This window comes from Nerophis lumbriciformis, linkage group LG17, assembly GCF_033978685.3.
Source record: "Nerophis lumbriciformis linkage group LG17, RoL_Nlum_v2.1, whole genome shotgun sequence".
Lineage (NCBI taxonomy): Eukaryota > Metazoa > Chordata > Actinopteri > Syngnathiformes > Syngnathidae > Nerophis > Nerophis lumbriciformis.
In genome coordinates this window covers 24,071,807-24,085,083 of record NC_084564.2, presented here as the reverse complement: position 1 = coordinate 24,085,083, position 13,277 = coordinate 24,071,807, and the positions used below count along the sequence as shown (strand labels likewise).

General features: G+C 40.6%; 2 protein-coding genes across 5 annotated transcripts in view; one reads left to right on the top strand and one right to left on the bottom strand.

Moving 5' to 3' along the window:
* strn4 (striatin, calmodulin binding protein 4) overlaps positions 1 to 13,277 on the bottom strand; it is a 53,893-nt gene that overhangs the window by 14,981 nt on the left and 25,635 nt on the right. The window contains exons 2-11 of the mRNA XM_061972926.2: positions 11,934 to 12,037; positions 11,746 to 11,822; positions 11,537 to 11,615; positions 7,731 to 7,916; positions 7,463 to 7,640; positions 3,174 to 3,330; positions 2,661 to 2,756; positions 2,308 to 2,426; positions 2,058 to 2,233; positions 1,919 to 1,966 (exon numbers count right to left, since the gene is read on the bottom strand). Of these exons, the coding sequence (XP_061828910.1) occupies positions 1,919 to 1,966; positions 2,058 to 2,233; positions 2,308 to 2,426; positions 2,661 to 2,756; positions 3,174 to 3,330; positions 7,463 to 7,640; positions 7,731 to 7,916; positions 11,537 to 11,615; positions 11,746 to 11,822; positions 11,934 to 12,037 (1,220 nt within the window). The remainder of the gene's footprint in view (positions 1 to 1,918; positions 1,967 to 2,057; positions 2,234 to 2,307; positions 2,427 to 2,660; positions 2,757 to 3,173; positions 3,331 to 7,462; positions 7,641 to 7,730; positions 7,917 to 11,536; positions 11,616 to 11,745; positions 11,823 to 11,933; positions 12,038 to 13,277) is intronic.
* Positions 3,969 to 13,277, top strand: part of fkrp (fukutin related protein) — a 39,116-nt gene continuing 29,807 nt past the window's right edge. Inside the window, exon 1 of one of the 4 annotated variants that reach the window (XM_061972815.2) lies at positions 3,969 to 4,131. The gene's annotated coding sequence lies outside the window, so the exon portion shown is untranslated. Of the gene's footprint in view, positions 4,132 to 8,333; positions 8,481 to 13,277 lie in introns of those variants that run through there. The other 3 variants (XM_061972816.2, XM_061972813.2, XM_061972814.2) reach the window with 3 other exon arrangements.

The window sequence follows — 13,277 nt, the reverse complement described above, 5'->3', positions numbered from 1 at the left end:
CTGCAAAGACAAGATACTTAACGTTCGAACTGGAAAACTTTATTTTTTGCAAATATTAGCTTATTTGGAATTTGATGCCTGCAACATGTTTTAAAAAAGCTGGCACAAGTGGCAAAAAAGACTGAGAAAGTTGAGGCATGCTCATCAAACACTTATTTGGAACATCCCACCGGTGAACAGGCAAATTTGTAACAGGTGAGTGCCATGATTAGGTATAAAAGCAGCTTCCATGAAATGCTCAGTCATTCACAAACAAGGATGGGGCGAGGGTCACCACTTTGTGAACAAATGCGTGAGCAAATTGTCGAACAGTTTAAGAACAATATTTCTCAATGAGCTATTGCAAAGAATTTAGGGATTTCACCATCTACGGTATGTGATATAATCAAAAGGTTCAGAGAATCTGGAGAAATCACTGCACGTGGGCGGCACGGCTGAAAACCAACATTGAATGCCCAAGACCTTCGATCCCTCAGGCGCTACTGCATCAAAAACCGAAATCAGTGTGTAAAAGATATCACCACATGGGCTCAGGAACACTTCAGAAAACCACTGTCAGTAACTACAGTTTGTCGCTACATCTGTAAGTGCAAGTTAAAACTCTACTATGCAAAGCCAAAGCCATCTATCAACAACACCCAGAAACGCCACCGGCTTTGCTGGGCCCGAGCTCATCTAAGATGGACTGATGCAAAGTGGAAAAGTGTTCTGTGGTCTGACAAGTCCACATTTCAAATAGTTTTTGGAAACTGTGGACATCGTGTCCTCCAGACCAAAGTGGAAAAGAACCATCTGGACTGTTCTAGGCACAAAGTTGAAAAGCCAGCATATGCGATGGTATGGGGGTGTATTAGTGCCTAAGGCATGGGTAACTTACACATCTGTGAAGGCACAATTAATGCTGAAAGGTACATACATGTTTTGGAGCAACATATGTTGCCATCCAAGCAACGTCTTTTTCACTAACGCCCCTGCTTATTTTTAGCAAGAACAATGCAAAGCCACATTCTACACGTGTTGCAACAGCGTGGCTTCGTAGTAAAAGAGTGCGGGTACTAGAGTGATCTCCCTATAGTCCAGACCTGTCTCCCATTGAAAATGTGTGGCGCATTATGAAGCGTAAAATACGACAACAGAGACCCCGGACTGTTGAACTACTTAAGCTGTACATCAAGCAAGAATGGGAAAGAACTCCACCTAAAAAGCTTCAAAAATTGGTCTCCTCAGTTCCCAAATGTTTACTGAGTGTTGTTAAAAGGAAAGGTGATGTAACACAGTGGTAAAAATGCCCCTGTGCCAACTTTTTTGCAATGTGTTGTTGCCATTAAATTCTAAGTTAATGATTTGCAAAAAAAAATGTTTTCTCAGTTTGAACATTGAATATCTTGTCTTTGCAGTCTATTCAGTTGAATATAAATTGAAAAGGAAATCATTGCATTCTGTTTTTATTTACGATTTACCAATTTCACTGGTTTTGGGTTTTGTACAATATTTGTGTCCCAGTATGAGTGGCAGCCAAAGTACAGCCCCAGCCACTCAGAAAGCCCAACCCAAAACAGTGGTGACCAGGGAACAAGGGACCACCAGCCCTACGCAGGCAGGCCGGCCAGCAACAGGACCTGCGGGACCAGGTCTACCGTGCCGCCAGGCATGCCAGCGGCAGGTTGTAGACAAGGCACGGGAGAAGCAGGAGACAACAAGCGAGAGACCACACCCCACGCAGGCAGAAAGATGGGACGCCCCGCACCGAGGGGCCCAGAGACTCCCCGCAACCCCTCCAAAGAGAGTACAGCGGGGCAACTAAAAGCAATTAGCTGAGAAACAGCTGGTATCCCGAAAAACTTGAAATCCTGAGGTACCAATGTACATCTCTGGCATTACAGCATTTTTGTTTGTTGTTTGTGCATATTTAACTCACCTGTGCGCTCTGAATGTGTAGATGGGCTCGACATCTAAAGCTGCATTCCTGCGGAGGAAAAGTTAGCTTAACTTGTGTCAAAGTATTTGAAAACTCCAAATTAAGAGTAATTTTCTTAAAAAGGTGCGACAGTTCTTACTTCTTTGAGTGCATAGCCTTATTGAGGTTCCATAGCTTTAGTGTTCCGTCTTCAGAGGCCGTGAGCAAAACCGCTTGGGTCGGGTGAAAGGTCAAAGCCCGGATGGCGTCGAAGTGACTCCGTAGCGTGAAGCGAGGGTTCCAGGTCTTCTTAAACTCATCTCGGTTATCATGCATCTGTAACGCACACGTTTGCATCATCAAAGAAGCTCAATGCTTCAGTAGGTGGCGAAATGGAACGCGCTAATTACATCCATGGAGAGATCGTTGTCATTGGCAACAGTGAGATCAGCCAGTTCACCCAAGTTCATGTCTCCACCTCCGACTGCGTCCATAATGAAGACGTCCGAGGAGAAACCCAAGGCGCCACCTGCAGGTTTGGAGATAGAAATGCAGACGGTGAAAATACAGGAAGGGGTTCTTGTCGGTCTTGTTTTTCCCCATTCCACCCTGCAGACCGGGACAGATTATTTATAGTTGGAGGAGCAACTCTACACTACCAGGGTCTAATTTGGGGATTCTACATCTAAGCTACAAGCATGCATAATATGGTAGTGGAGGCAATTCTGAGAAGGGACACTTAATTGGGAGCGGCTTGTCTTACCTTCCCCAGAGCGAGCTTGTCCAGACACAGAAGGAGGCGGGGCAGGTTTTGAGGGGAAGTCCGACATCATGCCTTGCAACTTGTTCCTGCGGTTCTCTGAACGCGGCGACAGGAAAGAGACACAACACATCCAGTCATGCGGAGAGATGCCAAAAGTGGACACAAAAGACTTGATTCCTCACACGGAGGACAAAAGTATGACTTGTGGACATGTAAAGGCTGCATGCATGATACTCGTCCATCATGATACTCATGATGAAATGACCCCAAAGATAGAGAGAGAGCACATCTAGAAACAGATGACTGCGACACAGTGCTAAGAGTGACAGACAGAGACAGAGAGACAAGCGGTTGGGAAAAGAGGTTGGTTTTATTGACAAGAAGAGATGCTGAGACACAATGAGAGGTAACTCTTAAAAAAATGTGAGCGTGTGTGTGTGGGGAGGAAGACAGATACAGTGGTGGGACAGGGATGTTGGAAGTGCGGATGGTGTTGCTATGGCAACAGCGTACCTAACTCCCGTCCGTCCCCAGAGATCCTGGCCTCACCCGCCCCCTCCCCATCCTCCCCGGAGCCCAGAAAGTCAAATTCACTGAGGGCGTCTTCCGAGTCGTCCTCGTCGTCATCGTCCTCCGGGTCCAGGTCTGTGGTCATGGGCTCTGAACCCATCTGGAAGGAAAATATTAATTGTTCATAAACATAACATGATAGCAAAAAAAATAAATAAAAGAATAATAATATCCTAAAGGGGAACTGCACTTTTTCTGGAATTTTGCCTATTGTTCATAATCATTATGAGAGACAAGAACACACGTCTTTTTTTTTTACAATTTAAAGATGATAAAAAAAGCTTGAAAGATGGGGCTAATGGGAGTCAGTGTTGTAACCTTCAAAGCCCTCTAAAACAACTTCAAAACCCTCCTGCAACCTTTTATATACACACACTGCATGTCTTTATATGTAGACATGATCATAACAGTATGTAATATGTTCAATATTTACCGTATTTTGATCATTTTAATCATTGCTGGGTATGATTTTTTTTCTACACATTGATTCCTGCTTCAATAGCATGTATAGTGTGTTCAATCAATCAATCAATCAGAGTTTATTTATATAGCCCTTAAACACAAATGTCTCAAAGGACTGTGTTCCTATTTCCGGAGTCAAACACCAGTTTGTTTGTAATCATGGCAGACTTGGTAACAGACAACAAAGACAACTATTTTTGGACAAATGAGGATTCACAACCTTATACTTTGGAAGCAAAATATACTGCTGCTTATATAAACGAGCATGAAGGAAGAGTGAGACGTTGGAGCAGACAGAAGCCGGCAGAGGTGGATGAAAGCCATTTTGACGCTAGAAATATGGAACTTGGAGACAAGCTTTTACATAAATGGATTGCTTATACAAAATCAACAGCAAACGTCCCCGGTCAGCTGGACCAGACGAACAACTGTCCATTGAGTGAGTCACTTTAATATGGATCACGATACAAGCAGCACGACACGCGTGTTAGTACAACTATACAGTACATACACTCAGCTGTGTAAAAACAAAACATGAAATGTGGGCGAGTACTTTACAGATACAGTGACATGATTGTTCATGTTTTTCAGTCAGTACAGATTGGTGTCTTATCGCAGTGTTGTGCACTACAAACTGAAACGTGTTTCGTGTTGTTGTTGACGTCATGACGTCGCACGCACTGCAGTGTTTATGGAAGTAAACATGGCTTCCACTCGACAGTCTAAGTACCGTACTCGCACGTTTATGGCAATTTCAAGGATTTTTTGCAATCACAGTCAACATTTTCTGGACTAAATTATTGCCCGTAGAAAATTAAGAAGAAACAGGAGTAGTATTTTGGCTCTGATAGTTTTACGGGATATTTTGCTTCGATGTCTGCTCGAAAAGCGTGTCTGTGGGCGAGCGGACGGAGAAAAGAATGGTGGAACTTTCACGTGAGTTCCTAAAACATTTTATTTTCACCCGTTTTCAGGCCGCGTATGGACAAAAAAACCGAAATTGACTTTCAGTGTGAACGAGACCTAGAATGGCGTAAGCTGGATTCGAGCCTGAAACCCTGAAGTTGCTGGCACGGCCGCTCTAACATCTGAGCCACGTCGTCCAGTGTTAGTGTCAACAGCTCAACTTTTTCCAGCTACTGTACACTTATTTGCTATTTTATTCCACTTTTTACATGTTTTTGTGGTAATAGTACTTTTAGAATTAACATTTGCTGTGGGCCACATATGGCCCCTGGGCCACACTTTGGACACCAATGCTCTAAAAGGTAACCTTGTCTCATGACATGCGCAATGAAATAAATAGTCCCACCTAAAATAGGTGATCAAGTCTGATTATTTAACAGTATCACAGTGGTGTATATATGTATATAATATTACATGTATATATAAAATAATAAAATAGGAGTGTGTTTGGATGGGTTAGAGGTTATATGTTCATTTATGTTTTTTTTTTTTTTTTTAAGTACTTTTTTATTAACATTACAGGTTTGTTTTATCAATATTCACATTGTATGTAGTCCCATGTCCTCTATTAGGGGTATCCAAACTTTTCCCACTGAGGGCCGAATTCAGAAAAATTTAAGGATGCGAGGGGGGCACTTTGATTCCTTTTGTACATTAAAGATGCTAAAAGCAAACCAATGTATGTCAATATATGCTAAGCTAACTGAACAAAACATTCACGTTGCCTTTGTGACATAGGTGACAAAAGGAAATTAGTGTAATAGGTAATAAGACTGTCAAAAATAACGCTTTAACTCTTGGGAATAATCCCAAAAAATACAGTATTAATCATGGAAATACACAGATTAATCACACACTTTATTTGGACAGCACAAGCTCCTGTGCTTTCTAATGTACTTTAACAATAAAATTGCATTTGAGTCCAAATTCTGCCGTCGTTTTTTAAGTTAACTGAAATTATGCAAGTAAGTCCACATATGCGGTCCTCTCCAAGGTTTCTCATAGTCATTCACATCGACGTCCCACTGGGGTGAGTTTTTCCTTGCCCTTATGTGGGCTTTGTACCGAGGATGTCGTTGTGGCTTGTGCAGCCCTTTGAGACACTTGTGATTTAGGGCTATATAAATAAACATTGATTGATTGATTGATAAGTACCGTAATACAATTAAGGATGTTCCTATCATGGTTTTATACTGCCTGAGTGAGATCGGCTGATACCAACACAAATCACATCCAGGCCTCTGCGATATTTCGATTTTATTGATGAATGCAAGCTTTTTTGCTGCAGACGATTAAAAAAAATAAAACATCTATGTTTTTCTCCTCTTGCTGCAGTATACTTTTTTCCCCCCATGAGCTTCCATAGCTCTCGCCCGCCCCATTACTTGGTTAGCGGAGATTCATAAGCCTAGCAAAGCATGGTTAATGCTAACGAGAGTGAGACGTTTGTTCCAAAGAAAAAAAAAAGTGTGATCAGTACTTTAGATGTGAGGCAATAGGAATTGAACAAGTGACTGCACGGTGCAAAGTTTCTTTAAAAAAGGCAGGAGCACAATCAACTTATTCCAGCATCTGAAACAGCATCGAGCCAAATGCGGGAAATGCAAATCTTTACAAAGCGAACAAGACCGCAACAACAACAAACTCCACCTAAGAAGCAGCTTACTTTGGCGAAATCCGTTACACAAGGTACCATGTATGATGAGAAAAGAAAACAATGCACAAAGCGATCACTAAAGCAGTTGTTCTGCACATCCAAACCGGACAGCTCATACGCGAGTGTGCTGCTGCAAAACTCTTGTGGAATTATAACGTATTTAATCATCAATATAGTAAAATATATTACATGTACGATGAATTGTCGTTAAAACAATAACACACTAACAAGAAGCCCAGGATACTTCATGGAAAAGTAATTCAAAGCAAAACTTTGAATTACCTCTGTCATTTGTATTCATTGGTTTATTTCATAATGCAAATACCAGTAGTTTAAAAAAACAAACAAGCAAAGACACTGATAAGGTGTGTTGTTTGTTCTATGGCACTATCTTTTGGACGAATTCTGCAGTGCCCTTCTGTTTAGAGCGTTAAACCGGAGCCATTTCGTCTTCTAATTGTCCATAGTGTTTCTACTCCTATAAATTCATCACTCCAAGCAACGTTTGTAAGCTTTACAATATAACTAAAACAAGTCATACTTACTAAACTGTCCCATGTGAGATGTCTGTAAGGAGTGTTTTCATGCATATCTGTACGTGCTATCGTAGTTTAATGAAACTAGCGTCGTTAACATTAGCTAATATGCTAACACGTTTACGAGTGTCTTTGTTAGTATCATCAACTTACAACGGCACTCTTTTTGTATTGTTTCAGTTTCGTAAATTCACCAAAACATCACCGTGGACTTATTGAGTCTGTTTAGCTGATTGGAGAGCTCGCTTCCGCAGCTAGTGGGTCCATGACAATGACTTGTTTTTTTTTGATCAGCTGCTTTTACTGCCGTGAGACAGACAACGTTTGGATACAATTAAGGTATGTAAATAAACATTTACAAAATCTTTCTGTGTAAATGACTCATTTAACTACATATACATCTGCGGCTTATCTGTATGGCTAATGTGTGGAAGAAATAATGTATTTCTTAAAAAATGTAGTGGGTGTGTCTTAAAAACTGTCCTAAATGAATTCATGAGTGGGTTTTATAAGCTAAATAAGTTAATACTTATTTCATCGCAATGAGCTGAGAAACCAAGTCAAACAAGTCTTACACTTGATGTTGCTCGAGAGGAAAAGCTTTGACGCACCTTTACGCGGGACTTTTTGCTCTTGCGAGGACCATCGATGCAGTCCGTGGCCATGCCTTGGAAGTCGTCTTCCTCATCGCTGTCATCTTCGTCGTCATCCTCACAACCGTGCAAGAATGGGATCTTATCGAGCACTGAACCGCCGAGCCGTTCTTTGGAGCTTTCTTTGCCCGCATTCCTACAAAAGTGTATTTGGTTATTAGGTACACCTGCACAATCTATCATTCTGTCATAAAAGGACCAATTTAAAAATGTCTTGTGGTGTCACCTCTTAATCTGTTCTTCTATCTGTCTGACCAACAATGATTCTCCACCGGAACGTGTCTCAGGCTCTGGGGAGGACTCAGGTGGCGGCGGCCCGTTCGCCTCAGGGCTGCTCCGCCCAAGCAGACAGCGCACGCGTTTGGAACGCATGTCCAGTATGGTGTCCGAGTAGCCCACCTCTTCCAGATATCTACATTCACAGGGAAGAACGTAAATGTCAGCCATTGTTTAATACGACCGAAGGAATGATAAATGGTAAATGGGTTGTACTTGTATAGCGCTTTTCTACCTTCAAGGTACCGGTACTCAAAGCGCTTTGACACTACTTTCACATTTACCCATTCACACACACATTCACACACTGATGGAGGGAGCTGCCATGCAAGGCGCTAACCAGCACCCATCAGGAGCAAGGGTGAAGTGTCTTGCTCAGGACACAACGGACATGACGAGGTTGGTACTAGGTGGGGATTGAACCAGGGACCCTCGGGTCGCGCACGGCCACTCTTCCACTGCGCCACGCCGGAAGGAAGTAAATGCTTTGAGGCGATGACATCATTTCTACATCACACTGCTTTTGTGTATGTGATGCCGCCTTCAAAGTTTTTGAAGAAAACAGGTTGAACATTTTGTGTAGCGCAGAAGTGCATAGCCTTCATTTCCACAGAGGGACATTTAGGTATGCAAGGATGTTAACTAGGGATGTTCCCATCAGGGTTTGATGCTGCCGATTCCGATACCGTATGTATTAACTGTACGTTTTCCATTTATTTACGATGAGTGCTATTGACAGTTTAAACAATATCAATACAATAATCAAACACCTTATTTTGTTTTTATTACATACAATGGTTTGACCAAAGCCAAGTGAATAGTATGCAATAACTAAACAAAAACTACTATTTACTACTGTTTTAAATCATTTGGTTTTTGCCCTCTGTGTTCCTGTGTTTGTTCAGGCAAATGATTCCCTGCGTTTGTAAACATTAACGAAAACAACAAAATGTATGAGAAAATAAAAATGTCTATCTAATCCCTCTTGTATCATATAAACTGATTCTACCTCTGGTATCAATGCTACCAATTTATGGATCCACCCTCTTACTGTGACAATGCTGATACACCGACAATTGATGTTATATTAACCTTTCACCTACCGGTAACTCTTAATCTACCAGTTAATTTCCGGGTAATAGCTGCTCACTTTCTGCTGTAAAACTTTTTAAACTTTCCTAGAACTTTATTGGGGTTGCTTAATGCTATCTTAGCGGTTAGCTTAGCGCGGGGTGTAACATGTTTAGCATCGTCCTCCAGTGATAACGTTATTTGATAATAATTAAGATACTAAGAAAAGCAGTTTATTTGCAGTAATGGAAATGATTAATAATTTAGGATAGCGGCTCCACGCTGTATGGAGACCCAGAATTAGCTGCTTGTCAGCCTGGGGCCTAAAAATAAATACATTGTCAGCCATAGGGGATCGATATTTGACATCGGCATTAAAAGACATATATCGGCAATGGCGATCACATACTTTTTCACAAAAATGGTCAAATACTGATCAGCACATCTCTAATGTGAATTGATCGATATAAGATTGAAAATGTTTAGTGGTACCATAAAGTGAGCTAAGAGGAAACCATCTGTACATCACTGTCTATATATCATTTACTTATGTCTAATTGTCACTTCATTGTGATGGTTAGAGTTATTATTGATAGTGTATTCATTCGCAACAAATGTATTGTTTTTTTTACAATTCTGATGCTATACTCCTGCTGCCTGGTGTTGTTTACATCTGCTTATATATCATTAATCCCACCAAACCCCGCCCACCTCAACCGACGCATGGAAGGGGTGGGGGGGTTTGGAGGTAGTGGGGGTGTATATTGCAGCCCGGAAGAGTTAGGGCTGCATGGGATTCTGGGTATTTGTTTTGTTGTGTTTATGTTGTGTTACTGTGCGGGTGTTCTCCCGAAATGTGTTTGTCATTCTTGTTTGGTGTGGATTCACAGTGTGGCGCATATTTCTAACAGTGTTAAAGTTATTTATACTGGCACCGTCAGTGTAACCTGTATCGCTGTTGGCCAACTATGCATTGCATTTACATGTGTGCGTGCTGAAGTCGCACATATTTTCTGATCGGGCCGACACGTTAGAATGGATGAAAAGCAGACGTGACGACAGCTCGTGGAGGACGATAAATGCAGTGCCTTTAAAGCACGCCCCCAAGACTGTGGTCCGGGTGGACGAGATATAATGACTGATGAACAACTTCGTTCGATAAAGAAGGTTGCCTCAGCTCAAAGCCTGAGCCCCGACATTAATGAACTAGCATCCAAGAAAAGATGGCAGGTATCTGGCTTGGGCACATCAGATTAGATCAGTGTGTTGCAAACTGAGCAGTTTAAAGTCCTGAATGGTTGATTTATTCATTGTTATTTTATTTTCTAATTTATTAGCCTGTGGAAAAAGTTAATGTTGATATTTACCTCAGAAGGCTGCAAATAGAAAAGAGGCATTCAATTTGTATTTGATATGCCATTGATATTTTTTAATTATTATTATTATTATTTGAAACTCGATTTTGCATGTCACTATAAAGTTATATACCGGTAAGCCTTGCTTGTTCAATATTCAATGCAAAACTTGTTTGGGTCCCTATCAAAAGGTTAATTTGTTCAACCTTGGCCCGCGGCTTTGTTCAGCTTTAAATTTTAGACCACCCTGTATTTGAGTTTGACACCCCTGCCCTAGGGTAAACTGGGTACAACGCATGGCACACTGACAAAGCTTAACCTATTGTTACTATAACAAGCTACAAAGTTAATGTAGGTTGCTTCTCTTTCTTCCCCTCCATTTTTCTGCATTCTTTCGTATCTCAAGTTATCATTACGTATATGTATTGTTGCATTTGAACATCTGTATTGTTGATAATAGAGGTAAATTATTGGTTTTGTCCATTATCAATAGCGCTATTTCTATTGGTATTTGTATTGATCCATTTGTAGTGTAATAATGCTCATTGTCATTTCTGTGTTATTTTTTATTTTTGCTAACTGCTTATTTGCTATCACTTTTACCATCATATTTGTACATGTCGTATTTTGCTGACAGTTTTTTTACTGAATGGGACGCCCAAAATGTACATAAAAATAAAGAAAGTGGGATTTACAATATTACCTATGAACAATAAAACACCGAATATTAACAACATATGAACGTCGCTCTTTTACTTCTCAGACCAGCTCCTCGATAGACATCTTTTACAATCAAGCAAAACACAACAAAAATGTAAAAAACAGCAAAATATGAATGCAAAGTGTAATAAACACCTACAATATGATATATTATCACTTTCTACAGAAATTTGTTGTAAAAATCTGATTCCGCATCTGTTCCGGACACATGCGTTTCGGGCTTGCTGCTCCGAAACCAAACCCCACCCACTCTGGTTTGTTCATTGTCTGAGCTGCTGTGATAGAGATTACCGTAATAACTCGTATAACACCCAAAAGCGCAGATTTCAACTATTGAAATACTTTCTATAGTTGAAAACTTACGGTCAATTAAAAACATCACTGCACGTGATAATGGCGGCTACAGTTTTGATGGCGGGCCGGATTGAAAATCTTAATGAGCCGCAGGTCTGTTATACTTGATCTTTCTGATTACGAGATAACTAAAGATTTACTCTTTTCTATTCCAAGTGAGTGCAATAATAGGAAATGAATATAAATAATGTGAATGCTCGTCTCCCACCTGAAGGTCACATGAATACTAGATGAGATGAGAGATGACAAGGCTTACTTGCGTAGTAGCTGACGTCCCTCCTTCCATGACATCTGATTGGCTGGTTCCGAGTCTGACTCAGCTGGACCATTGGGAACTATAAAAAGTGAGACGTTTCAATAAATAACAAAAGGTGGGGTTTGATAGAAATGGCCAAAAGCGCTGCTACAACTGGTGAAGCATAATTTTTCTTAAAAACCATGGAGAGACAAAGGCTGAAAACATACGTGGTTCTGCTTCCATCTCTGGTTTCTTGTCGCCGGGACTCGCGTCATTTCCAGTCTTCAGCTTCTGGTGTTTAGCCCTGCAAGGCCGCACAAGACCACACGGGGGGCCGCGTTACAAGACACTCTAAAGACTCTCTCAAAGATGGATTAGGTGGACATTAAGCGCATGGAAATGCCCTTGGTCTTACCTTTCTTGTTTGAGAGCGTATTCCAACATTTTAATCCGTCTTACAAGGTCCTGTTTCATGTTTTCCTGTCCTTTCCGCTCGCCTTGTAGGAATGCTACCTGAGCCTGACAACACACCAAAGGAACAAATTAATTAGCATAATGTTACACAGCATTCGGTACACCCAAACAATCCAATGAGACTTAATACAAGAGTTGAACCCAAATGCGTTTTTAAATGCCCTGTTTAATAGTATATAACAACACGTTTACAAGTACAGTATACAACAACATAATAGTATACATGTATAACAAATGGTTAAAGGTTAAGGTATTAGTTATTTCAAACATGCATAGTTACAATATGGTACATCACATATTTCCAGTTTCTCATTGCAGCGTGTCTAAAAAAAGGTGGAAAGAAGCAGAGTTTATTTAATCCTACCCCTTTTCGTTTTATAGCAATTTCTAACACTGTTCACTTCTTGTACTCAATCTGCAACACAAACAGATAAAGTAGTTAAAAATAGGGATGTGCCAATCGATTGATTACCAACTACCTGACCTCAGGGAACATGCTTTTTTTAGCCGTACTAGAATATGACAAAGCGAATATAGCGGTGGGAGACGAGGAAAGACTGGTGTGTTGTTTTCTTTAATGTTAATAAGGTTACAATGTTCAAAATGATATATATGTCAGTGATTCCCAAACTGTGGTTTCGGTACCACAAGTGCTTTGCAGGCTCTATCTAGTGGTATGGCAAATAATTACTTCAATATTGTAATGTAACAGTTCTATTGTCCTATATTCAAACTGTTACTGTTCAAACTGTGTGTAATGTTACAATATACATGCTTAAACAAAACCTATACCTAGTTTTTAATGAATACTTGGGCCTACTACGATATTGTATTTTAATTTTGGTCATTATGGTTGTACTTGAAGAGTTTTCTGAGGTGCTACTTAAGTTTGGAAATCAACGATATAGACAAATGATAATGCACTATTTATAGTCGCTGTGGAGAGTGGGGGACGCAAGATATTTTCTCCTTCCTAGTGGGCGTAACAGAAAATAATTGAGAAGCACTGATTTAGTTAAATTCAATACTACCAAAATATTAAGAACATCTCTCTCTTTGATGCAGACTGCTATAGTGCATAACAGATTGTATGCCGCCCATATCTATTTCTAAATATAGGAAGCATGAGTCAGTCATTACTGTAAAGAAACAAATACTGTATTAATTCTGCTGAAGCAGCACTGTATAGCCTTTGCTCTAAGCGAAGGGACGCTGTCAACACAAAGGGCCCAAAGATGGAAGTGACAAGCGTAGCAAACAAGACGTATGGGAACCCAGTGGAGTA